The 27223-nt window shown below is 41.3% G+C and overlaps 1 protein-coding gene across 1 annotated transcript in view; it reads left to right on the forward strand.

Annotated features, from left to right (window-relative positions):
* Nucleotides 1-27223, forward strand: part of RSU1 (Ras suppressor protein 1) — a 185835-nt gene that overhangs the window by 7605 nt on the left and 151007 nt on the right. Inside the window, exon 3 of the mRNA XM_021696768.1 lies at nt 19850-19900. Coding sequence (XP_021552443.1) covers nt 19850-19900 — 51 coding nt within the window. The remainder of the gene's footprint in view (nt 1-19849; nt 19901-27223) is intronic.

Here is a 27223-nt window from a genome sequence, read left to right on the forward strand (position 1 = left end):
TTCTGCTCCATTGATCTCTCTGTTCTTTGACCAGTACCACACTGTCTTTATTACAGTGACTTTATTGTAAATTTTGAAGTTGGGGAGTGTCAATTTTCTGAGTTTGTTTTTCTTCTTCAGTATTTTATTGGCTATTCTGAGTCTTTTGCCTTTCCGTATAAACTTTAATTTATTGACATCCACAGAATAAACTTGCTAGGATTTTAATTGGGATTACATTGCATCTGTAGATTATGGATATAGAGTTCTTCATAATCCTTTATTATCCTTTTTAACATTAACGAGATCAGTAATGATGGCCTTCCTTTTATTTCTGATATTAGTAATTTGTGCTGCTTCTTTTTTTTTTTTTCCTGGTTAACTTGGCTGCAGGTTTATCAATTTTATTGATCTTTCAAAGAACCAGCTTGATATTCTCTATTGATTTCCTGTTTTCAGTTTCTTGGTTCCTGCTCTAGTATTTATTATCTCTTTTCTTCTGTTTGCTTTGGATTTAATTTGTTCTCATTTTTCTGGTTTCCTAAAATGGAAGCTTAGATTACTTGTTTTAAAGATGTTCATTCTTTTCTGATATATGTATCAATGCTGTAAGCTTCCTAATAAGCACTGCTTTTCGTGGATTCCACACATTTTACTAAAATAGTAGTTCATTTTCACTTAGTTCAAAATATTTTAAATTTCTCTTGAGATTTCTTCTTTGACCCATGTATTATTTAGAAGTATGTTGTTAATCTCTTCATATTTTGGGATTTTCTGGGTATTTTTCTATTACTGTTTTTTAATTCAACTTCATTGTGGTTTGAGAGCATACATTATATGATTTCTGTTTTGTTTTTGTTTTTGTTTTTTAATTAAGTAGGCTCCAGGCCCAGCATGGAGCCCAACTCGGGGCTTGAACTAACGACCCAGAGATCAAGACCTGAGCTAAGATCAAGAGTCAGACACTTAACCAACTGAGGCACCCAGCCGCCCCTGATATCTGTTATTTAAAAAAATTTTTAAAAGGTTTATTATTTATTTTAGAGAGAGAAAAAGAGAGAGTGAGAGAGTGCTCCAGCGGGAGCAGGGGGGCAGAGGGAGAGGGAGAGAGAGAATCCTCAATCAGACTCCCCGCTAAGCCCAGAGCCCGACGTGGGGCTTGATCCTAGGACCTTGAGATTGTGACCTGAGCCAAAACCAAGAGCCTGCCGCTTAACTGACTGAGCCACCCAGGTGCTCCTGTTATTTTAAATCTGTTAAGGGGTGTTGTACGATCCAGAATGTGGTCTGTCTTGGTGAATGCTCTGTGTGAGCCTGAGAAGAATGTGTATTCTATCGTTGATGTATTCTGCTGATGAAGTATTTTACAAATGTCAGTTAGGTACGATTGATGTTGCTTAGTTTTTCTGCCTGTTGGACCTGTCAGTTACTGATAGAGGGGTGTTGAAGTGTCCAACTACCATAATTCATTTGCCTGTTTCTCCTTGCAGTTCTCTTAGCTTTTACGTTATGTATTTTGATGCTCCATCGTTAGGTGCATGAACAGTGAGGATTATTAAGTCTCCTTGGTTAAGTGATCCCTTTATCATTATGTAATCCCCTATTTATTCTTGATAATATTCTTTGGTCTAAAGTCTATCTGAAATTAATATGCCTATCTGGCTTTTCCTTTTTGTTTTTAAGTGTTAGCATGGTATATCTTTCTCTGTTCTGTTACTTTTAAACTATCAGTGGCTTCATATTTAAAGTGGGTTTATTTCAGACAACATAGAATCAGATCTTATTTTTTATTCACTCTGATAGTCTCTTTTAATTGATATATTTAGACCATTCACATTTAAAATGATTATCAATATACTTGGATGAATTTTTATCTCATTTATAGCTTTTCTATTTGTTATCATGGTTCTTTGTTCTTTTTTGTCTTTTTCTGCTTTCTCTGGTTTTGGTGGAGAATTAGATTTTTCTTTTGTTTTTTTTTTTTTTTACCTCTCCTAGCGTATCAGTTATATTTTTTTAATTTTTTAGTGGTTGCCCAAGAGTCTGCAATATACTTTACAGCTAATTTATTTTTTTATTTTTAAAATTTTTAAAAGATTTTATTTATTTATTTGACACAGAGAGAGACAGTGAGAGAGGGAACACAAGCAGGGGGAGTGAGAGAGGGAGAAGCAGGCTTCCCACTGAGCAGGGAGTCCGATGTGGGGCTCGATCCCAGGACCCTGGGACCATGACCTGAGCCGAAGGCAGACACTTAACGACTAAGCCACCCAGGCACCCCTTTACAGCTAATTTAAATCTACTTTCAACTATACTACTTAATTGTACAGGCACTGTAAACAGTATTCTTTCTCTCTCTCTTTTTTTTTACAATGTCATTTAATGAATGAATGATTGATGGATTGATTGATTTGAGTGTCGTTGGCACACAGTTTTACATCAGTTTCAAGCATACAGTGTAGTGATTTGACAAAGTTATACATTATGCTGTGTTCACCACAAGGTGGATACTATCTGTCCTGATACATCACTATTACAGTATCATTGACTATATTCCTTATAGTCAATGTGCCTTTTATTCCTGTGACTTATGCTTACCTTCTGGCAACCATCAGTTCTCTGTATTTATAGGTCTGATTCTGTTTTTTGTTCATTCATTTATTATTATGTTTTAGATTCCACTTATGAGTGGAATCATATAAAATTTGTCTTCCCCAGTCTGACTTATTTCACTTAGCATAATACACTTTAGGTCCATTCATATTGTCTCAAATGACATAACATCATCCTTTTTTATGGCTCTGTAATAATTCATGGATGTGGATGTGTATATATATGTACACCATGTCTTCCTTATCCATTCGTCCATTGATGGACACTTAGACTGCTTCCATATCTTGACTATTGTTAATAATGCTGCAGTAAACATAGGGGTGCATATATCTTTTTGAATTAGTGAACAGTATCCTCATTCCTACCTCTTGTCACTTAGTACATTGCTGTCATTCATTTTACGTATCCATAAGCAATAATCAACCAATACATTGTTTGCTATAATTATAAAGTTATCTATGTGACTAGTTAATAATAACTTTATATAACTTTTATTCCTTTTCTAATTGTCTACCTTTCTTTATGTAGTTCTGAGTTTCTGACCTTTATTTGATGTTTACCATTTGCCTCTGGAGAGCTTTTTTTTTTTTTTTAGAGAGAGAGAGCGTGCATGCATGCATGTGTGAGTGGGAGCTGTGGGAAGGGACAGAGGGAGAGAATGAATCTTAAGTAGGCTCCACACTCAGCATGGTGCAGGGCTTGATCTCACGACCACAAGCTCATGACCTGAGCCAGAACCAAGAGTCATGCTTAACCGACTGAGCCACTCAGGCACCCCCTGGAGAACTTCTTTTAATATTTTTTCTCAAAGCAAATCCATTGGCAATGGTTTCCCTCAATTTTTCTTAGTATGAGAAAGTCAAGGATAATTTTGCTGGATGTAGACTTGGTGGCTGATGGGTTTGTTTCTTCAACACTTAAGTATTTGATTCTATTCTCTTCTTCCATGCATGGTTTCTGAAGAGAAGGCCAATGTAGTTTTTATTCTTGTTCATATATAAGTAGTGTTTTGTCTTTTTTTCTTCTCTGGATTCTTTAAATGTTTACTCTTTGTCTTTGATTTTCTTCAGTTTGAATATGGTATACCTAGGTACAAATTTTTTGGTAATTATACTTGTAGGTAAATAGCCTATCCTTAACTTTTGGTAAATATTCAAGGTGGATATGTTGGTTTGGTGGTTTGGGTCTGTCATTAAATTTGGAAAATTCTCAGCCATTAGAACTTGAAGTATTTCTTCTGTTCCTTTCTCTCCCTCTTTTTTTTGGCTCTGGTATTCCTGTTATGTGTATATTATACCTATAGTAGTTGTCCCATAGTTTTTGGATATTCTGTTCCATTAGTTTAATTCTTTTTTCTCTTTGTTTTTCAGTTTGTCAAGTTTATGTTGACTTATCTTCAAGCTCACATGACTGTGTCAAATCTGCTGATATGCTCATCAAAGACATTTATTGATCTGTTTGGATTTCTAACATTTCCTTTTGATTCTTAGAGTTGCCTTCTCTCTGCTTACATTATGTGTTGGTTTCTTGCATGTTGGCTAATTTTCCACTAAAACCTTCACATATCAATCAGAGTTATCTTCTGTCCCCATTCTGGTAATTCCAAAGGCTTTGTCCTGAGTCTGGTTCTGTTGCTTGCCTTGTCTCTTTAGACTATGTTTTTGTCTTTTAGTTTGCCTTGTAATTTTGTTGAAAGCCAGACATGATGCCTTAGGAAAAAGGAACTTAGGTAAAAAGGCCTTTAATGTGAGGTTTGTTTGCTGTACGTATAGGATTCATAGGCTAGAATTTCCTCCATTATTCTTGTTTTTGTCTTTCCTGTCGTCTTTGGGTTTCTTAGAGATTCCTTCTTAGTAGTGTTTGATCATTGTAGTTTTTTAGCTATAATCTTATCATGTGGGAACCCTATTGATGAGGTGTGGGAAGGGGAGAAGTTTTCTAAAATTCTGTTAGTAAGCTTGGGCTCCTGGGCCGTGACCTTCCAAAATGCTTTCCAGCATTTTTCTTTCCTTAGGTGAAATAGGAAGGTGAGAGGAGGCCGGAGTTGGGTATTACCTTCTCCCATGTTGGTTGGGGTCCAGTAAATCATTTCTTCTTTTTTAAGGAGAACAGAATGCTTTGGTCTCACTTCAGGGTTGTTGTGTATTCCCTTCCTCTGCAAGAAGCAACAAGGGATTTTTCTCATTGATTTTTCACCCTGAGAACCTGGTGGGGTTCCTAGAGCCTGGGTCCCCAGGAGTTTTTCTCTCTCACGCTATTTGATAGCATACTCTCTGAAATGAGTCAGCTACCCCATAAGCGTTCCTATCATTTGCTGGCTCTAGTGGCTGTTTCTGCTGTTGGGAAGCTGTGATTCTTAACCACCTGTCTCTACAGTTTCCAGTATGACGGTTTGCCCTGTGACCTCAGTTCTCTAATGGATCAAAGACTGGTTGCTTATATTCTGTTTAATCAACGTTTTTCTTGTGAGGATGGGAGTGATGCTAGCTGGAAACCAGATACAACTCTCATAAAGAATTATAATATGGTTCCATATATTTTTTTTTCCTAAAGATTTTATTTATTTATTTGAGACAGAATGAGAGAGAGAGAGAGAGAGCACATGAGAGGGGGGAGGGTCAGAGGGAGAAGCAGACTCCCCGCCGAGCAGGGAGCCCGATGCGGGACTCGATCCAGGGACTCCAGGATCATGACCTGAGCCGAAGGCAGTCGCTTAACCGACTGAGCCACCCAGGCGCCCTCATATTTTTTAATACATGGGCCATATCTAAACTTTTAGTGCATATATCCATTATTATACTCTCTCTGTTTAACTGTCATCTACCCTTAGTTGTACAGATACCTATATATTTTATACCTACGTACATTTACACTGGCCCTCAAGTCAGTCTCTTTTGTTATTTTGATTGCTTGAGCTTCATATTTGATAGATTTTGTAGGAAGGGCCAAAAAATGAATATTTCCAGGTTTTTTTTTGCATGTTCATGATAGATAAGTGTTTGTACCCTTCTTACTTAAAGGTCAATTTTATTGGATTATAGACTCACAGTTTCTTTCCTGGAGGTTTTTTTGTTTTGTTTTGTTTTAAGATTTTATTTATTTATTTGAGAGAGAGAACACAAGTGGGGGGGGTATGGGGGCAGAGAGAAGCAGACTCCCCACTGAGCAAGGAGCCTGACAGGGGGCTTGATCCCAGGACCCTGGGATCATAACCTGAGCCGAAGGCAGATGCTCAGTTGACTGAGCCACTCAGATGCCTCACAGATAGTTTGTTTTCAGTGTTGAGTTGTATGAGTTCTTTATATATTTTGGATATTAACCTCTTATTGGATATATCGTTTGCAGATATCTTCTCCCATTCAGTAGCTTGCCTTTTTGTTTTACTGATGGCTTCCTTCTTTTTGCAAAAGCCTTTTAGTTTGATGTAGTCCCAATAGTTTATTTTTGCTTTTGTTGCCCTTGCCTGAGGAGACAGATCCAAAAGTTGACTGTGTTTTATTTTAGGAGTTTTATGGTTTCATGTCTTACATTTAGGCCTTAAATCCACTTTGAATCTATTTTTTTATGTGGTATAAGAAAGTGGTTCAGTTTTTTAAAAAAATTTTTATTGTTATGTTAATCACCATACATTACATCATTAGTTTTTGATGTAGTGTTCCATGATTCATTGTTTGTGCATAACACCCAGTACTCCATGCAGAACATGCCCTCTTTAATACCCATCACGAGGCTAACCCATCCTCCCACCCCCCCTCCCCTCTAGAACCCTCTGTTTGTTTTTCAGAGTCCATCGTCTCTCATGGTTCATCTCCCCCTCCGATTATCCCCCCTTCATTCTTCCCCTCCTGCTATCTTCTTCTTTTTTTTTTTCCTTAACATATATTGCATTATTTGTTTCAGAGGTTCAGATCTGTGATTCAACGGTTTTGCACAATTCACAGCGCTCACCATAGCACATACCCTCCCCAATGTCTGTTATCCAGCCACCCCATCCCTCCCACGCCCCACCACTCCAGCAACCCTCAGTTTGTTTCCTGAGATTAAGAATTCCTCATATCAGTGAGGTCATATGATACATGTCTTTCTCTGATTGACTTATTTCGCTCAGCATAACACTCTCCAGTTCTATCCACGTCGATGCAAATGGCAAGATCTCATTCCTTTTGATGGCTGCGTAATATTCCATTGTATGTATATACCACCTCTTCTTTATCCATTCATCTGTCGATGGACATCTTGGCTTCTTCCATAGTTTGGCTCTTGTGGACATTGCTGCTATAAGCATTGGGGTGCACGTGCCCCTTCGGATCCCTACATTTGTATCTTTGGGGTAAATGCCCAGTAGTGCAATTGCTGGGTCGTAGGGCAGCTCTATTTTCAACTTTTTGAGGAACCTCCATACTGTTTTCCAGAGTGGCTGCACCAGCTTGCATTCCCACCAACAGTGTAGGAGGGTTCCCCTTTCTCCTTATCCCCGCCAACATCTGTCCTTTCCTGACTTACTAACTTTAGCCATTCTGACTGGTGTGAGGTGGTATCTCATTGAGGTTTTGATTTGGATTTCCCTGATGCCAAGCAATGTTGAGCACTTTTTCATGTGTCTGTTGGCCATTTGGATGTCTTCTTTGGAAAAATATCTGTTCATGTCTTCTGCCCATTTCTTGATTGTATTATTTGTTCTTTGGGTGTTGAGTTTGATAAGTTCTTTATAGATTTTGGGTAAGCCCTTTATCTGATATGTCATTTGCAAATATCTTCTCCCATTCTGTCGGTTGTCTTTTGGTTTTGTTGACTGTTTCTTTTGCTGTGCAAAAGCTTGTTATCTTGATGAAGTCCCAATAGTTCATTTTTGATCTTGCTTCCCTTGCCTTTGGCGATGTTTCTAGGAAGAAGTTGCTGCGGCTGAGGTCGAAGAGGTTGCTGCCTGTGTTCTCCTTCAGGATTTTGATGGACTCCTGTCTCACGTTTAGGTCTTTCAACCATTTTGAGTCTATTTTTGTGTGTGGTGTAAGGAAATGGTCCAGTTTCATTCTTCTGCATGTGCCTGTCCAATTTTCCCAACACCATTTGTTGAAGAGACTGTCTTTTTTCCATTGGACATTCTTCCCTGCTTTGTCAAAGATTAGTTGACCATAGAGTTGGGGGTCCATTTCTGGGCTGTCTATTCTGTTGCATTGATCTATGTGTTCTCAATGGGGAAAAACGGAGAGCTTTCCCCCTAAGGTCAGGAACACGGCAGGGATGTCCACTATTACCACTGCTATTCAACATAGTACTAGACGTCCTAGCCACAGCAATCAGACAACGAAAAGAAATAAAAGGCATCCGAATCCGCAAAGAAATCATACTCTCTTTACCTTTAACCATGACATTTTAATTATGTGTCTTGGTCTGAGTTTCTTTGGGTTCATCTTGTTTGTGACTTTCTGTGATCCTGGAACTGGATGGCTCTTTCCTTTCCTAGGTTAAGGAAGTTTTTAGCTCTTAATTCTTCAGATGAGTTTTCTTTCGCTTTCTCTCTGTCTATTTTGGGGACCCTTAAAATGGAACGTTGTATGCATGATGTTGTACAGAGAGGTCTCTTAAACTGTTCTGTTTAAATTTTTTTTTTCCCCTTGGGTGATTCCACTACCCTGCCTTCTAGGTCACTGATCTGTTCTTTTGCATCCTCAATTCTGCTGTTGATTCCCCCTACTATATTTTTCATTTCAGTGATTGTATTCTTCAGCTCTGAGTGGTTCTTTTTTATATTTTCTGTCTTTTTCTTCAAGTGAGAAAGTGTGTTTATCCATTTTTCTCCCGAGTTTGATGGTTTTCTTTATAAACATGATTTTGAACTCTTTATGAGGTAGATTGTTTATTTTCCTTTCATCTAGTTCTTTTCCCAAGATTCTGTGTTATTCTTTCATTTGGAACATATTCGTCCGCCTCCTCATTTTGCCTGATTCTGATTGTCTCCCTGTACTAGGTTGATCACTTACATCTCCCTGTCTTGAAAGAGTGGCCTTCTTAGAAGATGTCATGTTGGGCACAGAAGTGCAGTCCCCTTGGTTACCAGAACCAGGATTTCCTAGGATGTCCCCTGTGTGGGCTGTGTGTGCCCTTCTATTATGTGTGGACCATGACTGTCAGTGGGCATGCTGTTTAGGGGTTTGCTCCCAGTGTGGCTGGCTGTGAGGCCACGGGTTGGAGTGGTTGGGATCCCTGCCCCAAATGGCAGCCACTTTGAGTGGGGCAGTGGTTCAGACAGAGGCCATTTGCTGGGTGGATGTAGCAGGTTAGGGACTATTTTGAATGGGTATCTGCAGAGGCAGGTGGGTTGGGTGGGCTGGTCTGTAGGGGAATCCTGAGGCAAAGTAAGTTGTACTAGCAAGGTAGGTGGATAGTGTCAGAAATGGCGTCTGCCAGTGCTCGGCCAGGTAGGCAGGAGAGTAAGAAAAATAGCAATCACCAGTGCTTCCATTCCTGGAAAAAGTTCCTTTAGATCCCTGTTTCTCCAGCATGCCCCCTAAAATTAGTCATAAATCTTCTTCACATTTGGCCCAGGTACTTTTCAAACTGCTGCTTCTTTGCTGGATCTTAGAGCGAGTGAATCTGTGTGTGGCTCCTTTAGGAACTGAGTCTTGGTTTCCTGCAGCCCTAGAGGGCTCTCCCTGAGTTAAGCACTCCTGATTTACAAAGCCAGACATTGTGGGGACTTGTCTTCCCAGTGCAGATGCCCCGGGAGGGGCTGCCTGATGTGGGTCTTGAACTTCTCACTTCTCAGGGAGGACCTCTCTCTGATATCCCTCCCACCTGTGGGTCGCTGTGCCAGAGGTGTGGGTCCCAACCAGACCAAGTCCCTGCCTCTCCCTTCTTGATGTGGCTTTTTCCTTATGGCTTTAGCTGTGGAATGGCTGTTCTCATAGTCTTCATGTCATTCTCAGAGAGAGTTGCTCTGTGTGTGTTGGAGAAATGTCAGTGGAAGCAGAGAACCACTGCCCCACCAGAGAAATGAGGAATCAGAGAGAAATATCTACCATTGGACCCTAGGAAGGAAAAAAAAAACAAACTTCTGCCCTACCTGTTTACCTGCAGGGATACATGAAAGTTGAGAATGTACCATCTTGTCTGAATTGGAAAGCATGCACATTTGATACTGTCCATGTCTTCATTAAAAAAAAAAATTATTTAAATTCCAGTTAGTTAACATACAGTGTAATACTAGTTTCAGGTGTACAATGTAGTGATTCAACACTTCAGTGTAACACTCAGTGCTCATTACGACAAGTGCCCTCCTTAACCTCCTTCGTCTGTTTCATCCATCCTCCCACCCACCTCCCCTCTGCTAACCATCTATAGTTAAGAGTCTGTTTCTTCATTTGCCTCTCTCTCTTTTTCCCCCCTTTGCTTGTTTGTTTTGTTTCTTAAATTACACATACAAGTGAGATCATACGGTATTTGTCTTTGTCTGGCTTTTTTTGCTTAGCATCATGCTCTGTGGATCCATCCATGTCTTTGCAAAAGGCAAGATATCATTCTTTTTTATGACTAAGTAATATTCCATTGCATATATATATATATATATATATATATATATATATATATATATACACACACACACCACATTTTCTTTATTCATTCATCAGTTGATGGACATTTGGTCTGTTTCTGTAATTCAGCTACTGTAGATGATGCTGCTCTAATCATTGGGGTACATGTATCCATTTGAATTAGTATTTGTTTGTATTCTTTGGGTAAATACCTAGGAGTGCAATTCCTGGATCACAGGGTAGATCTGTTTTTAACTTTTTGAGGAACCTCCATACTGTTCTCCACAGCGGCTGCACCAGTTTGCATTCCCAACAACAGTGCACGATGCTTCCTTCTTTTCCACATCCTTGCCAACACCTGTTGTTTTTTGTGTTGTTGATTTTAGCCATTCTTCATTTTGGTAAAAAATGAACCTATGGATTAAGCCTCTTATTTATCTTTTGGATGTCTGGAAATGTTGTACAGTTGGCTGTTTGTTGACATGTTTGCTTTATTTGGCCAATAAAAACCAGAGCGAGAATTGATCAGGTTTTAGTCTGGAAACAAACTTTTTTTTAATTTTATTTTATATTTTTTATTTATTAACATATAATGTATTATTTGTTTCAGAGGTGCAGGTCTGTGATTCGTCAGTCTTACACAATTCACAGCGCTCACCATAGTACCTACCCTCCCAAATGTCCATCACCCAGCCCCCCCATCCCTCCCACCCCCCTCCACTCCAGCAATGCTCAGTTTGTTTCCTGAGATGAAGAGTCTCATGGTTTGTCTCCCTCTCTGGTTTCATCTTGTTTCATTTTTCCCTCCCTTCCCCTATGATCCTCTGTCTTGTTTCTCAAATTCTTCATGTGAGTGAGATCATGTGATAATTGTCTTTCTCTTATTGACAAGATTTCATTTTTTTGATGGCTGCATAATATTCCATTGTGTGTGTGTGTGTGTGTGTGTGTGTGTATATATATATATACACATACCACATCTTCTTTATCCATTCATCTGTTGATGGACATCTAGGCTCTTTCCATAGTTTGGCTATTGTGGATACAACTTTTAAAGGGTTGTCTGTGCTGACTGGCTCTGAAACCATGGCAAGGTTGCTTAACCTCCCTGTGCCCCATTTTTCTGATCTAGAATTGGGAGGGTGGTGGTGGATAATTGTACTGCCAGGAAGGGTCACTGTGAGGAGTAGATGAAGTGGTAAAGTTCTGGTATAGCGCCAGCCACATCTTAAGCATTTGGCAAACAATAAGTTTTTGTTGTTATTCCCTTATTTTAACAGTTTTGATTCTAGTGAGTGGCTATAAAGTGCCCCGCGTAGCACATTGATACAGTAGGCATTACATAAATACTGGTTCATTCTTACCTTTTCTCTGTTGTTTCACAGAATCAAATAATTTAATTCAGCCTTTCATTTTCAATATGAGAAATTGTGTGCTCTAGAGAATTCCAGTGATTTTCTCAGGATCTCATGGGATTGGGATCTGGATCTCAAACTGCTTGAATCTGGGTATTCTTTGCTTTGAGTCACTTTACATAACTGTCATATTTTATTCAAGATAGAATGGAGTTTTCCATACTTTTTATTACGATTGGAATATCCACCATCTTGAAAAGCGTGCCCCGTCCAGGGGTGGATGTGGAAAGAAACAGCTCAAGCTGGACTCTGGAAAACTCCATTGTAGTCGCAGTTCTGATTCTGGTGGTCTTTGTAACTTGAGAACCACCACTTCACTACTCTGGGCCACAGTTTCCTTATCTATAAAATGAGGGGCGTACGCGTTTTGATTTCTAGGATTCTATAACTGATATCTAAAAATACACCTTTTTGTGTTCCACAAATAACATAGTTTATGCTAGAATAATTAATACAAATAAGCAAAACAAAGGAAGATAGGTAGGTAGGTGGATACAGAATAAAACTGAGTCTGGACCTTGAAGATGTGACTAAGCCTGAAAAAACTTTCAAGCATTTCCCTTTTCATGGGAGTTTCAAATCACCTCCTCTCCTTTACGGCACTTATATTCCGTAAGGTGTCAGAGTATTTTACTGCATCCCCTTATTATTACAGGGTAATCTCGTTGAGGGCAGTGACTGTCTCACTCCTATTCTATCCCTGTCACAATGCCTACGTTCGGTCTTGTGAAACAGACCTAACTGACGAAGCATTTGGTAATACCATCCTGCTTACACCTCTGGAGCAATTAATGAATGTGGGGCTTGCTGCATTTTTCTCTCTGATTCTCCTGGGCATCTTCAGAAATATAATTTTTCTTTGTCTTTTTTCCTGAGGGAGAGACTCTGAAGTGATGTGTTTGAACAGGAATGATGTGGGCTCCACGTTTTTAATAACACAGTGGCTTGGGTCTGGTATCTTTGGACTTAACATCCCGGTGAGCACAAAGCACCTAGTCAGTGACCAGCTCATCGGGCTTCTCAGCACATGTGACTTCTCTGCTCTTATTTATGTATCCAAAGAGGTATCCCATTTTTTTTTTCCCAGCCATCACATATATTAAATTGCTTTCTGTTGAATGAAAGAGCAGTTGATTATGGTTGTTAGACCCTTTATCTGCAAATAGTATAATTCGGTCAAATAACTGAGTTCAAAAACTTGCTACTACAGAATTTTCAACTCACTACAATAATTAATGGTGAAGTAAAGGAAAGTTTTCGTATCATGGTGATTTTTTAAAAGTTTTAAGTTATGAACAGTATTCAAAAGAAAAACGTTTTTATGATTCTGGGTGTGTTGATGAATATGATATTTGTATTATATCTTGGTATCGAGCATTTTATTTTCTGTCTTCACTTTGATATATTGGCAAAAGCTGCATATTTAAGAAGATCTGAATCTGTGTCTTACTACCAAGGGTGAAATAATTTCAGCCATGTGACACAGGCAGGCATTTTAATCATGCATCATGGAGACGCAGAACCCAAATTGGTCAGCATTGCTTTCAGCTGCTGACGTCTGGCTGGCTTCCACATTCCTGTGGAGTCTCCAAATCACGGTTATTTAGGGCTGTGGCTGTGCTAGCCTCCTGGGGAGCCAGGGTAGAAAAACCATTTGAACCATCCTCTATTTCAAATTCAAATCAATTCCTCTTTCTGGCCTGTAACTGAATTAGTAGAGGATACTATTTGTGATGGAATCTGTCATTGCCCAGAATTTGAATCATGCCCCTGGAGTTGCCAAACCAGGCAGCCCTCTTTCAACATCCAGAAGTATGGTGGTTCTTCTAACATGGCAATCTTTGCTACCATAACCTTTGCTACCCGAAGGGGGTAAAGCATTTGCCTTTTGCTGATAGCGATGTCTCTCTGCTTCCATTTGGGGCTCCATCTGTGAGATGGACTGGAAGTTACAGTCCAGTTTCTGTGACCACTTACAGAACCTTTCCTTTGGTGCTCAGATGAGGCCAGTTCTGACCGAAGGCAAGATCGCAGACACTTTCAAGTCCCACATCATGTGACGTGTTTTCAGGCCTCATTCCCCTTGGTTCCCTCTGGCTGTGTTTTTCCCCTCTGGATGGAAATGTCATTCTGCAAAGCTAGAACTTTTTTTTTTTTTTTAACCTTCTCTGAATTGCTACCAGAGGAGTCATTTGCTTTCTCTTTTGCCAAATAGGAGATGATATAGACAATTTCCAGTGTGCCCCATCATTGTGATATGTTAGGTTATTTTGAAAACAAGTCTATAATGTCATCTTAGGGTGCCGTGGATCTCATCATGCATTTTTTTTTCTTTTCTTATGCTGCCCACTTTATGCCAAAAAGAAGGAAAAAGCCAAGCTGATTTTAAATAATATCTGCTTCCATGTGTTATCTGGAAATAATGATTCTTTTCGTAGGAATATTTAGTTCTTTGAGTTTTCTGGATTTATTCCATTAAAATACTGGCTGCCCCCTACAGTCCTGTTCTTTGGTGTGTTTTCCATCTGTTTGCTCAGGGAAGCCTGGGATTGTTTCCATAACCTCCTGTTTCCATGTCCTGCAAGTCCAGCGACCATGGGTGGCGTGCCCTCTGCCCTAAGGCATTTTTGGATGTGTCATCCCATAATAAGTAACATTTCCTGAACTACCCACTGTCCTTTCTGATAGACTGCTGTTGTGTCCACGTTCCTTTCATCCCTTACGTTTGAGCATTTTGGTCCATGTTCTCTGTTCCCTAAATTGAGTGAGTATTTAGTTTTCATCCAAACCAGGATGGTTTTGAGGACAGTCCGCATAATCCAAGACTTTCCCCAGGCTCCCCAGGATGTACAGTAGATATTCCTTCTTAGAGAATTTCCAAGATAGAGCCTGTTGGCATTCTGAGTGGGGTGAGTGCCTGCATGAGTCTTTGATTATGTTTCTTGTGAAATTATTAAACCGGCCAGTTCCTTTCTGAGCATTTTCCTGCTGATTCCCTTTTTGGCTGGAGAACAAACAGTCATAAATCCTGTGTTACGGTGCCAGCAACCTCACCCTGTCCCCCCTTCCCTTACAGACACCTCCTTTCCAACAATGTGGTTTCCCACTGTTCATTTTGGCCTGAAACCATGTTCACCCAAAGACCAGTTCTAAAGGCTAGAGGCAGAACGATAGCCAAGGCACTGTAACCTTTAACTGTGTATGTCAACGCACTTCTTAGTTATTTGGTTGATTTCTGAAATGTATTCTCTTTTGAAAATGCCTACGCAAAGCCTAGTTTAATATTGCTTGAGGGATTTTAATAACAGTTTGTTCTCACTGTTCTGGTGCTGCTCATTCCTGACAGTTTCTGGTGCTGCTCATTCTTGAAAGCATGTTATTTACACCGTGGAAGATCTCTCAGTGTGTGGTTAAGGTTTGCAAGGCAGGTCAGTGGGTATAGCCTGCTTCCATTTTCCCAACACGTTTGACCATGGCAGCTTTTGTGCTTTTAAATAATCCATTCTATTTTGGTAGACACTTTCTCCCTTCTTTTTTAACAGCACGGTTTCCATACAAGACTCACAATGAACTCACCATTGCCAAGTGGAGGGGAGTGGTGGGTTGTATAAATACGTGTGTTGCAACTCAGCCTTTGCCTGTTACCAGGCTTTGTGATAGAGTCTGTGATTTTGATTCTGTCCAACTTAACTGCCCTCCCCGCAGACCTAGCCTGGAGTCCTTTGTTGCCCTAAATATTTTCTCAAAGATCTTTTATGAACTTTTTCTTTACTGCTCTAATTTCTTCTCCCTCTTACGTTGTTTAACATGTAGCTCCGTAACGATAGTGAGGAAGACCAATGCATTCTCGTGGTGTTATCAGGTGAGGCAACAACACAGAAAAAGAACTTTGAAACTTGGTCACTTTCTCTCCTGCCGGATGCTTGTCGAAGGGACACAAGGAAATGGTGGGAGAGAACCAGCCTTCCCTAATTAAATCTTTCATTGTGAATGGTAGCTGGGAGAAAGAACAAAAAAATTTTTTTCTAATGAGTTGTGATATTTTAGGAAAACTTAAGACAGAGATGGGAGGATTGTTCATTTTCTTTTGTGATCAGGATTGATTTCTATGACACTCGGAGGGAGTGGTGGGCTAGTGTGTGAGGCTGCTAGTTGTCTGCCACTTTCAGTTTGCCCCATCTTGGTTGGTAGTAAAACCCCTACTTTTTAACAGGCACCTGGTCACCTGGAATATAGACTCCATTTCCCTGCCTCCCTTGCAAAGCAAGGCCTCACTGGATTATAAAATGGTGATTAATCGATTGCAAGTGGAATTGCCATGTGCACCTTCTTGGAAGCATTCTTTTTTTGTCTTCCTGAGGGGAGTGCAGATATGATGGCGAAGCTCAGGCAGCCGTCTTGAAGCATGAGGTGGGAGCCACGTGTTGGGATGGTTGAGCAGCAAGGTACTGGGAACCTCTGGATTGCCTGTGTGTAAGTGAGAGACAGACCCCCATTGTGCACACCCCTGTTAATTTGTGGCTTGTTCTCACAGGATGGTGACTGTACATCTTAACTGGTACATCTGTGAATCTTTTTCATCTGGTGTGGTAGGAGGGTAGCTCTTTGAGATACTTTTTCCCCCATCTCAGACTGTCTGCTTCAGAGATAGAGGAACACTTAATTGGTGGACAAAGAATCTTAACTCTTACAAATAAAAACATGCAAGATCTTCTGCAGTGTTTAAAATCTTAAGCATCGTGTGAGAAGCTGCCGTTGTGACTGTTGAAAACCAGGAAAATGCTCTTCTCCTTCCCCGTTGCTTTGCGTTTCCCCTTTCCCGATGGTTCAGTCCTAAGGCCAGTGGGTGGGACAGAAAGAGAGGTGGTCAGGGTCGGGAGCACTGGTGACCTAGAGCGGGGGGTGGAGACCTGAGTGGGGTGAGTTGAGCATCTGTGCAGGTGTGGGAGCCTGGCCTGCGAGGTCCCAGCCCAAGCAGGACAAGGAGGGTGTCGCTGTGGAGGGGCAGGTGGGCAGGGGAGTCTGAGCAGAGTGTGAAGGTATCCCGGCAGGTGGGAGGGGTTGTGGGGGAGATTAGTTACTGAATTGATTTTGAAGTTGGAGAGGTTGAAAGAACTCCAGTTCCACAGACCCCACCCACTTATGGAGTTATTAAAGGCACAGGATCTGGCTTAGCAGGCCTAAGGAAGCCTGGGTGAGCCCCCGGGGCATCATAGGCTCTGTGGGGCTGCTCCCCAGAGTCGTTTCTTCCTTGCTCAGGACATGTTTGCTGTCCACATGATGAACCACCAAGATGTGTGTGAGGAATGTGAGTTTCAGATAGCCTGGCCAGAAGTGTCCAGCAATGTTTTTCATGCTCGACTGGTCCTGTGCCCCATAGCCAGGTGTAAGCCATCAGTCTACACATCCCTAAACAGTGTAAACAAGCTGGCCGTGGGGGTTTCCTGGGTGTCTTCAACTTTAAGCTGAACATCACACGTTGCTAGCCAGCCTCCTCATCTTGATCTTGACCAAGAATCTGTACCAAACTTCCAGGGGCCCCTGCAAATAAGCGTAGAGCTGTCTCAGTCTAGCTGTAAGAGAACTCTCTTCCGTGCAGCTATATATAGGGTTATTGATTACATAGTAAGTAGGTTAGAGGTAACGGAAGCGAGAGTTCTGTTAGAGAAGGGAATCACAAATACAGAGGGAAGAAACTGGAATGAACTGTGTCATGTTGTATTGGAGCTGGAGAAATTGTTGTGAAGCCAGGGTTTTCAATAATATAGTGAAATCAGTATAGAGAGAGAGAGAAAGAGAGAGAGAGAGAGAGAGAGTGTGTGTGTGTGTGTGTGTGTGTGTGTGTGTGTATTCTCAAGCTCTGTCCACTGAGAGGAGCTGAGAATACTGAGCCCCAAATAGCAATGAGCACATCTGGTGCCCAGATTTTGTCTTATAAATACCAGTTTCCACAAAAAGGAACCAGAGCTCATTAGAGAAATGGTGATTTCGGGGCTGTGGCTGAAAAAGGACAAGATGAGCCTGAATATCTTGTCCCAGGAAGTGGCGAAGTGCTCGGGGAGCAGTGGAGACCGTCAGAAGGCTCGGTGCCGGCTTGGACCACCAGATCGGGCAGTTGGAACACCAACATAAGTAAGAACGATAGATAATAATCCACTGACTGAAATAGGAAACCACAAGGCCATCCAGATACAAAGAAATAAATTGCAGTTTCTCAGCAGCAACAGTCTTGACATTTTGGACTGGATGGTCCTGAGGAGCTAAAACTATGCCCTGCCCGACTGTCCTTCCAGAAGCACCGGACTGTTTCGTGCTCCAGAGATTCCTGCAGAGGAGCGAGCAGGCTGCCTCGTGCCCTGGAGGATGTGAGGCAGCATCCCAGGCCCCCTCCCCTCGGGGTGCCTCTGCCGCAGACCAGTGCTGGCTCATACAGACACAGTGTGGGAAACTTAGGTTTTCAGTGGCCATGGTTGGTAGAATCAGAAACGTTGCCGGACATTGCCAGCGGTACCGTGAGGGTAAAGATTGCTGTGGTTGGGGATCGTGCACCACACGTGGCGCCGGATATTTATAGAGTTCTGAAGTACCCTCCCGTCCTCAAACCCCGTTCTCTCCAAATGCTTATTAATTACAAAGGGGAAAAGAGTACATGTTCAGTGGAGAAGCCTGGCAGATGTCAGCAATCCAGGGAAGATGGTCAGCGACAGGACGAACTGAAGTTGTGCCCACCTGATAGGACACATCGAGGAGAACTCCACGTTTCCTTGACATTGCTGCCAAAGAGGCTTAACCTCAGTCTAACCGCGAACAAACAAATTGACGAATCTGCATGGAGCTTGTAATATAGAATAATTTGGCCTGCAGGCAGGCTTCCCAGTTGCCACAGTCGTGAAAGGCAGGGAAAGAGAAGTGCGGACAAGAGATGATCTGAGAGACCCCCTAGCTGCACCGGATTGTTTTTTCTACAAGAAGTGATTGGGGCGTCGGGTGAAACTGGGGTGAGGGCTGAGGAGTAGGTGGTGATGACGTGTGATGGGAAATTCTTGGCTTGGGTGGCTGTGCTGGGGTTCTGTCGGAGGATGCCGTCCGAGGAATACTCTGACTTTATGGGGCATCAGGCCAGCCATGTGCTCTTGAAAGGTCGGGGCAGGAAAACAGGTACCTGTACTGCATTTTGAATGTTCTATAACTTTGCAGTGGCTGAGAAAAAAAAAAAGAAACCTACTCAAAAGTTGTGGTCAAGGGTGATATTCTTGTTTTCTTCCCAACATGCTGGGATCCAACATGGAGACCCTTCTTGAGAAAAATTTTTGTCGTCTTACTTCTTAGGGAAAAAACTCTGAGGCATTAATATAATAATGTTCTTAGAGAAAGAATATTAGAAAAATGTCTAAATCTGTTTAATATATAAAATATGTATTTAATAGAGGGGAGGGGGTGGGGGATGGGTTAGCCTGTTGATGGGTATTAAGGAGGGCACGTTCTGCATGGAGCACTAGGTGTTATACACAAACAATGAATCATGGAACACTACATCAAAAACTAATGATGTACTGTATGGGGATTAACATAACATAATAATAAAAAAAAATGTATTTAAAACTTACTGTTTAAAACATATGCTGATCATCCCGCGAAGTTTTAGAGCCCAAAATGGAAGGCAGGTCGCTTTTTTCTTGGACTTTTTTTTTCTTTCTTGTGGATCTGTATTGTCTTTCTTTATAAAGTTGGACAAACCATCTTTTAAGCAAGTCTCATCTTGTTCCATTTAAACCTCCATGAGATTGTTGGGAACTGGTGAGCAATCTGCGGGTGCTTTGAAACATCAACCAAAATAATTTGAGGGGAAAGTTTTTTCCTATTCATCACTCGGTAGCGTGTAGAAGAATTTCTGGGTTGCCAGTGGGCACAGGTGAAGTGACATGCTCCCTGTTTACTGGGACATGATCTTTCTGTCTTCATATGATGTTCCCTTTGGGACAGGTGAGGGGCTGTGCCTCTCCACGCTTGTTCCTGAGACGGATCGCTCAGGCTAGGCCAGTGGTGCGGGTCTCAGCGCAAAGCTAACTGGCCCTTGTAATGTTTGATCCTGTGACATTAATCCCATTAGCTCTAACCCGCTGTGCTAATTGCATAACTTTTCCTAATTTGGCGTAACATTTAACAGACAGTGTTACATGAAACCTTGCTTCTTTTTTTTGGGCAATAACACTTCAACCTGTGAAGATAATTTAATGCTTTACCTTGTAGGAGTGTGGGGATAATTTGGGTACATTTACTGACTGTGATTTTTTTTTTTTTCTTTTGCAGTCTCTTTAGCCCACATCACTCAGCTGGTCCTCAGCCACAACAAGCTAACAAGTGAGTTAACTTTACCGTTGGTTACACAGTTTCTGACTTGTAGGTAATATTGTGATACTGCTGATTCTTTTGTTTCCTTTAAAGATGCTAATGACAGGTGTTATTTGGGGAAACCTAAAATCTTTTTTGGTGTCCGTGCGATACACGAGCATCTTCTCCTGTATTTTGTACTTTGCTCTGTTTTTTTTTTTTTTTTTTTTTTTTTTTTACTTTGCATGTTTTGAGGATTCTTTCCTCACATGTGTAAACTGAGGGAAGAACATCATGACGTTGCTTCTCAGGAAATGGTTCCTTTCAGGGCTGGTAAGCGTTCCAGTGACCTCAACTGCCAGGCGATTCACAAGTGTTTCGTGGAAAAATAACTTGTTAAAAAATATTAGAGTTGGGGCGCCTGGGTGGCTCAGTCGTTAAGCGTCTGCCTTCAGCTCAGGTCATGATCCCAGGGTCCTGGGATCGAGCCCCGCATCGGCTCCCTGCTTGGCGGGAAGCCTGCTTCTCCCTCTCCCACTCCCCCTGCTTGTGTTCCCTCTCTCGCTGTGTCTCTCTCTGTTAAATAAATAAATAAAATCTTAAAAAAGAATATTAGAGTAAGAGTTCTTGGCTTTCTCTGTACTTCCCCCAAAAGGAGAATATTTAACTGTTGCTCTATTTCTCAGATGGGGGGAACCCCCCACAAAATATGGAAGTTATGTTAGTTGGCATCTGCATTTTTCACATTTTTGAGTCTGGTTCCCAAGAAGAATTCTCTGGAGCCTGGGTTGTGTCATGGCATGGTTAACATACAGGAGAACTGATAGTTGTTTTTATGAAAATATCTCATGTGAATGATAATACGCCATCTTATCCCTAGAGCTATGACTTTAAAGATTTTAATGACAGGGACCAACTCTCCTTTCTCCTTCCTAATTGACTGTCACTTCTTTGTGCGTGCCATATTTCCTGCAGACTTGAATGATTTTCTAATCATGTGGCAAGAATTTGTTAGGGTGCTTTCTGAGTCCCGTGAAATTGAGCTGAATGTCATGTTGAGGGATTTGTCACGTGAATTTATGTGTGTATGTGCATTATGTACAGCTCGAGGCTATGTCACCGAGCTGTTGATTATTGAGAACTAAGAGGGCAGTTAGGGCCCTTTGTGTGCGGGGAAACAGGCAGGTTTAGTTCATTTTTAACTAAAAGCACATATTTGTAAGGCCAAGGCAGAGTGACACGATCGTCACATATGAGTAACGGTGGTCACAGAAGCTGAAAGTGAGGGCTCTACGTCACATGTGATCGTTTTTGTAACTGGTAATATGCTGCCAGTTTCATGGTTTTCATAACAAAGGATCGTCTTGTCCACTGAGACCATAATCCCAGTTTAGAGGGGATTTGCAGTTTGTCTTGAAAGGTGGACAGCATGATGCACAGTTCATAAAAATATTTAATTACTAAGCTTCCCGTGGTTAGATTTGCATCATCAGCAGAGTGAAAAAAGTGTACATTTAAACAAGAAGCAAAACACGCTCCATTCGTATTACATCACTAATTGATCTGTTCTTTAAAACAAAACACCAAACCAAAACAAAAAAACCTTTCAGATTTTTCAGTCGTTGTTTATTTCTTTTCACATGTCCACAAAGATAGAAATTTCAGGGATCAGTGGATCAGTTTCTTTCTCCAGGCATATAATACGAGATTAATTTAGAGAGGCATAAAAACGAAGTTAAATTGTGTCTGCTATTAAAGAGGTTGGCTGTGAATGGATTCAAACTTCAAATTTCTTCCTTTCCTGTTTTTTTTCCTTTTTCTATTTGAGACATTCTTGACCTAATCCAGTAAACTCTAATTAATCGTCTTGGTAAATTCTGTTTCAAGCCATTGTGAGTCGTGTCAGTGACACTCGATCTGTTCCACTAAGGTCAAATTAGCATCCTCTACTATTTTTCTGGCATTTAAATGAATGACTTCGCTATGGTTTTTCAAGTATTTATAGTAAATATGTCCATTTGATGGAAATATAAATATGCATTAAATGCAAGTGGCTGAGCACACCCTCCTGTCACTTTGTATGGTAATCAGTGTCTTTCACTTTCTGTGGTTTTTAATAGGGCCTGGCTGACAATGCTTCATTAAAACCAGTGGCACTTAGAAGTGAAACCCCTCAGCCCTGCTTTTGTCTTGCAGAAAGTGCTTGTGTTTTTCTCTTAGTCTGCCAATTACACTATCATTTGACATTCCCACTTGTGTGCTCATGGAATGAATGGCTAGCCGGCTCAGACTGGGACTTGATTTGGGGTCACCGTGGGACTCCACACACTGGAGTCAATATCAGGGCCATCGGGACCGTGGGGCAACGAGTGGGCTTCCTTTCCCTGCTGGTGGTTTTGACGTGGACAGGTGCTCTCGGCGTAGTACCAGGGAGACCACAGGGAGCCAGAAGTGGGCAGATTATCCTTCAATTCCCCAAGATTCTGCCAACAGAAATCCTTAAAGCTTTCTGTATTTGAGTTCATAAAAAATACTCCCAAATTGTCAAGCCAGTCACTGTTAGGGGTTCATCATTCTACAGCAACACTATTTACATTTAAACCAGGGGGGATTGGGGCAGTGTGGATGGGTTTTGGTAGAGTCGGGGGGGGGGGGGGGGGGGGGGGCGGCCGGGGGGGGGGGGGGGGGGGCATTGCTCGGCCTGGAACAACTTCCCTAGGGGCACGCGTCTCCCTGATGTATTTAGGCGGAAGGCAGAGCAGTGAGCGAATCTTTCCTTCTTTTCCTTTCCCTTCTGCTCTGACGGGGCAGGTGCTGGCGGGCAACCGAGCAGAGGTGCTTTCTGGCCCAGGAGGGAAGGGTTTCAGAGTAAAGATGAGGTTCTTCCACCAGGCTGTCCTGTCTGAAACAGCATTCGCCCTGTGATAACCGCATGCATCTGGTGGAAGGTGTGCTTTGCCTGGCTTGCAGAACCTGCCCCATCTGCACCCCCCACCCCCCCAGCCAGCTTTTCCTCCCCGCTTGCTTCTGACAGATTGGTCAGGCTCTCCTCATGCCCAGCCCCGCCTCTGCACCCGTGCTCCCTTGCCTCCTCCCTTCCACCCGTGCGGCCTCACCCCTCCTCCTCTGCTTGAGGCTCCCCTGGCCGCCCTGGCCAGTGGGCAGTCTTTCTTCCCCAAACTCCTATTGTTCATAGACCCTTAACACCAGTGCAGAAGCATGTGCTTGTCCTCCTACTGCTTTATGTTTACTCGCTCTCTCCAGGTAGATCTTAAGCTTTCTTGAAAGTGGGGACCATTTATTTATTTTTCTTTAACACGTATTACTGAGCACATAGTGGCTTCCCAGGAATTGTCTACAGAAAGCAGTAGATGGCAGGGAGGTCCTGGGAGGACACAGCTGGCCTGAGGTGAAGACATCTGTGTGGAAACTGGACTTTCGGGATTAACTGGTATAGGGACCTGAGTAGATGTGGCTGCCACACACTTCTGTTTCCTACTCATGGACTCACATCACACATGCTGGAGAATGTGAGTGCTCTAAAGAAGCATTTCCCAGTGTCCTGGGCATTGATGTCCACGTCGTGTTCCTCGTCATGGGGACCCTTTCATATTGAGGAGTGATGTGCTGGGATGGCACCCCTCGGGTACAGCTCAGCATCCACAGGTGGGGATAGCTGGTGTCAGGATGACCCACGGATGCTCCTCCTGCGCGGCGACCCTGATGGGCTCGTCTGAGTGTCACGTCTCCATAAAGCCTCCTTTCGTTCTTAGAGCTGTGACAGCTTCCGTGCCTGTTACTCTTCCACTTCAAGTTAGTTTTATATATTTAAGATCCCCAATTATTTACTGATTTCTTCATGCAATTAATTGCATTATAATTTCCTCAAGGTCAGGAGCCCTGGCTGAAGCTCTTTTGTATCCTGCACCTCCGAAAGTACCAAGAGCATGTTGAACATCACCTTGGCCCTCAGTTAATACAGGTTGATTAATGCACTGGCAGGTGATGAGTTGGGCTAAGTCAGAGCAGACGGAGATGACCTACCCAGGGGCTTGCTTGCTCTCAGTGTTTTGAAAGAAGGGAACATAGCAGTGATTTCAAAGACTGTTTTCCTATGTGTCTGCCCCCCTGCTCCAATGCTTGCCTTTGTGATTACTCTGCCTTTTAAGCCAGTGTTTGCTGAGTCTTTTCAGTTGGGTAAGCTCATACCTGGTTTTTATGGTGGTTTGGGAGGGTTAGCTTTGTAAATGTTTTCCTGCTTGTTTTCAGTCTTAGAATTTCATTTTGAGACCGTCATTTTAAGACTTGTCCACTAGAGGTCACTGTTGAGACACGTATCCCCCCCCCCCCCCCCCCCCCCCCGTGGGTCTTTTGGCTAAAAGATTAAAAAAACAAATTTGTGTCATCATATTAAATTTTTTGCAAGCTATTCTGCTCTGCCCAATAGGGTATGTTGCTGTTGCTATTTACGTGGTGCAGTTTGCCATAATTAAGTTATATCCTCTATAAGGATATATATTTTCTCTTTTGCACCTATAATTATCATTCTGTCTCACATACCATTTTTTAGTTTATTATGGCTACTTTCTCAAGTGAGAAAGTTTACTTCTTTACACTGGAAGAATTTTATTGCCCTTTGTAGTATTTTGTATTGGGGATATGTAAGATTTTATTCCTGTGGAAGAAAGTTGAAAATATGTATGCGTATAACCAGATTTTAATTCAAAAATAACCATGTAAATCTCAGGGAAATGTGCATTTTGTGAGGACTTATATAGATTCTTCTACTAAATACCACTGTGAAGGGAAGGATGCTCTACCTTATGAAATGAATTACACTCTGAGTTGGTGCCAAAACAGTTTCTGGGCATAATTTTTTAATGTGAGGCTTTTCTTAATTTTAAAAACAATTTTATTTTTACAGCCAAATCCACATACAGATATTGCTAGCACCTTGAATATGACAGTCGTGTTTTTCATTTTGTGACCCATGCATTCTGAGGATTAAGCATTCATCATTTTGTGCAAAAAATATGAAGGATATTGTTTCGCTTTTTGTGAACGTTGTGCAGCCAGCTCTGTGTAAACCTTTCATAAGTCTGGGTCTTTGGGTGTAATTGTTCAGTTTTATACTTTGAACTTTGAACTGTCATATAAAACCTTTTTTTGAGGTTTTAGGAGTTTTGCCTGCAGTTTGAGGCCTTAATGTGACTGTATCTTGTCATTTAGTGCATCGGAAATGGCTAGTCAGACAGTAAACCTAAGTTTTATGGCGAAATGTGTTTTTTGTTTTTTTAACAGACCATTTACCATTAGTTATAGCTTATGTATGAATTTGAAATTACAGTGAACAAATGCTAAGATTTTCTTTATTAGTGATTTCAATAATTTATCAAAGGTAATGTTCTAAATATATAGAAGTTAACATAATGTTTTAAAATTTTATGTAGATGTATATATATCGATAGGATATTTACCATAAACGTTACTATAAATGAATTAAGGAGCATGTTGCACATGAAAACATGACGTTCTCAAAATATGCAGATCCAATTATAATGAAGAAAATTAAACAGTTTTTAAAAAAGCATAATAAATTAAACCGCTTTCTACAGAGCTCATAGATTGTTGAGATGAATGAGAAAAATAAACTGTTCCAACTCATAAGAATGACCTTCACCAGTGTTCAACACCTTTCTGTTCTAAAGTCTCTAGTTCTTCTTTCATAGATTATTTGCCATGCCTTATGCAAAAGTTCCTGTGCATGGCTTGTATGAAATTAAACTGAGGGGAAATATGCAAAATAAATCGTCTCTGTGTCATGAATTTATCTTGTGACAATGTCAAAACAACTTGCTGTTTGCATTTTAAAAGAGTGTAAATGTATTTGTAATACAGAGGCTTTGATCAATAGCTTATTTTTTTAGTTAGTGCACATTTATCAGTTTGTTACTATGCCACCATTTGAAAGATTGGATTTGAAAAACTATATACATAGTATTTTTGAGTCTGGGAGCTATTAATTAGTATCTATCAGATGATACCAGTGGTTAGGTTACCATAAAACAGTTTACTCACAGTTGGGAGTTTGTTGGTATTTTTGGTTTTAGTAAGTAAACCTGCTAGATCATCATGTGGAAGAATCTGTTGGCCCCACAGTCCAGAACCAGCAGTAGTCCAAGGCCAGTGGGTGAAGTTGGAGAAGCTGTCTCTTGATGGTATTGTGTCCTTAGCTCAGAGACTCTGGCCCCCTGATCCAGCACTACCAACCAAAATGTACCTGTTCTAGAACCTCTCTTCTTGGACTCTTGCTCTGTGCTAAGAGGAAGCTAGCTAAACTGTAGTGTATTAATTCTTCCACAGTATTTTGTATTTATTTCTTATTATTACTATTTTTATTTGGGGGGGGACAGAGGGAGAGAGAGAATCTTAAGCAGACTCCACGCCCAGTGTGGAGCCCGATGTAGGGCTCCATCCCATAACCCTGAGATCATGACCTGAGCTGAAATGAAGAGTCAGAGACTTAACAGACTATGCCATCCAGGCTCCCCCACGTTATATTTTTAAATGGAATGACTTTAGTTATGAGAATTTCAGAATGCTGGCAGGCTGTGGAGAAAATGATGTGGGGGCACTTTGAACCTGTCCCTTTCCAAATCATAACTAGCCCCTCTAGGGAAGCTGATCTTGAAGAATGTTTGTTTTACTATTTACAATATAATTCTCAAACAGAATTGATTTAATAGCAAAAATGTGTATATAAATCGTCTGTTGACTGTTACTCCTAAATAACATGTGTGGTGTGCGTGTGTTTGTGTGTGTAGGTACGTGGGTGTTGTGGAGGAGGGCAGGAGAGGATATTCTTAAGAGGTGCAGTTCCTTGATACATACATTCTTTTGGAGAAGTTCTTAACATTTCCTAACTCACCGACCTTTTTTAATGGGGTGAAACTGTGTCAGTGATCCCTAGAAGAAGGCACATACTTTTTGTGGATCCTATAAAAACCATCCATGAATTCTTCAGGGGTGCATATAACTCAGATTTAGAAACCCTGGAGTAGGGGAAAGATAGCAGTATATTTGCGGTGTGGATAAACTGGTGCTATTTCTTAAGAGATGTTCGCTGGAAATTTGTACAAAACTGCAAAAGGGTGACTTTCGATGCAATGTGAAATTCACCCTTGATAGCTTTTTAAAAATGTTCGCAAGCTCCACCTACTTTGGCTGCTGAAATTTACATTTCGTTAAATAAGAATTGTAATCTTGAGTGGAATGCGTATGTATTGTTAGCCTTAAATATAAAACTGCCCATTGTTTTACCAGCAAAAATGGGTTTATTTGGGAATAGCAGAG

Source organism: Neomonachus schauinslandi, chromosome 5 (assembly GCF_002201575.2).
Source record: "Neomonachus schauinslandi chromosome 5, ASM220157v2, whole genome shotgun sequence".
Lineage (NCBI taxonomy): Eukaryota > Metazoa > Chordata > Mammalia > Carnivora > Phocidae > Neomonachus > Neomonachus schauinslandi.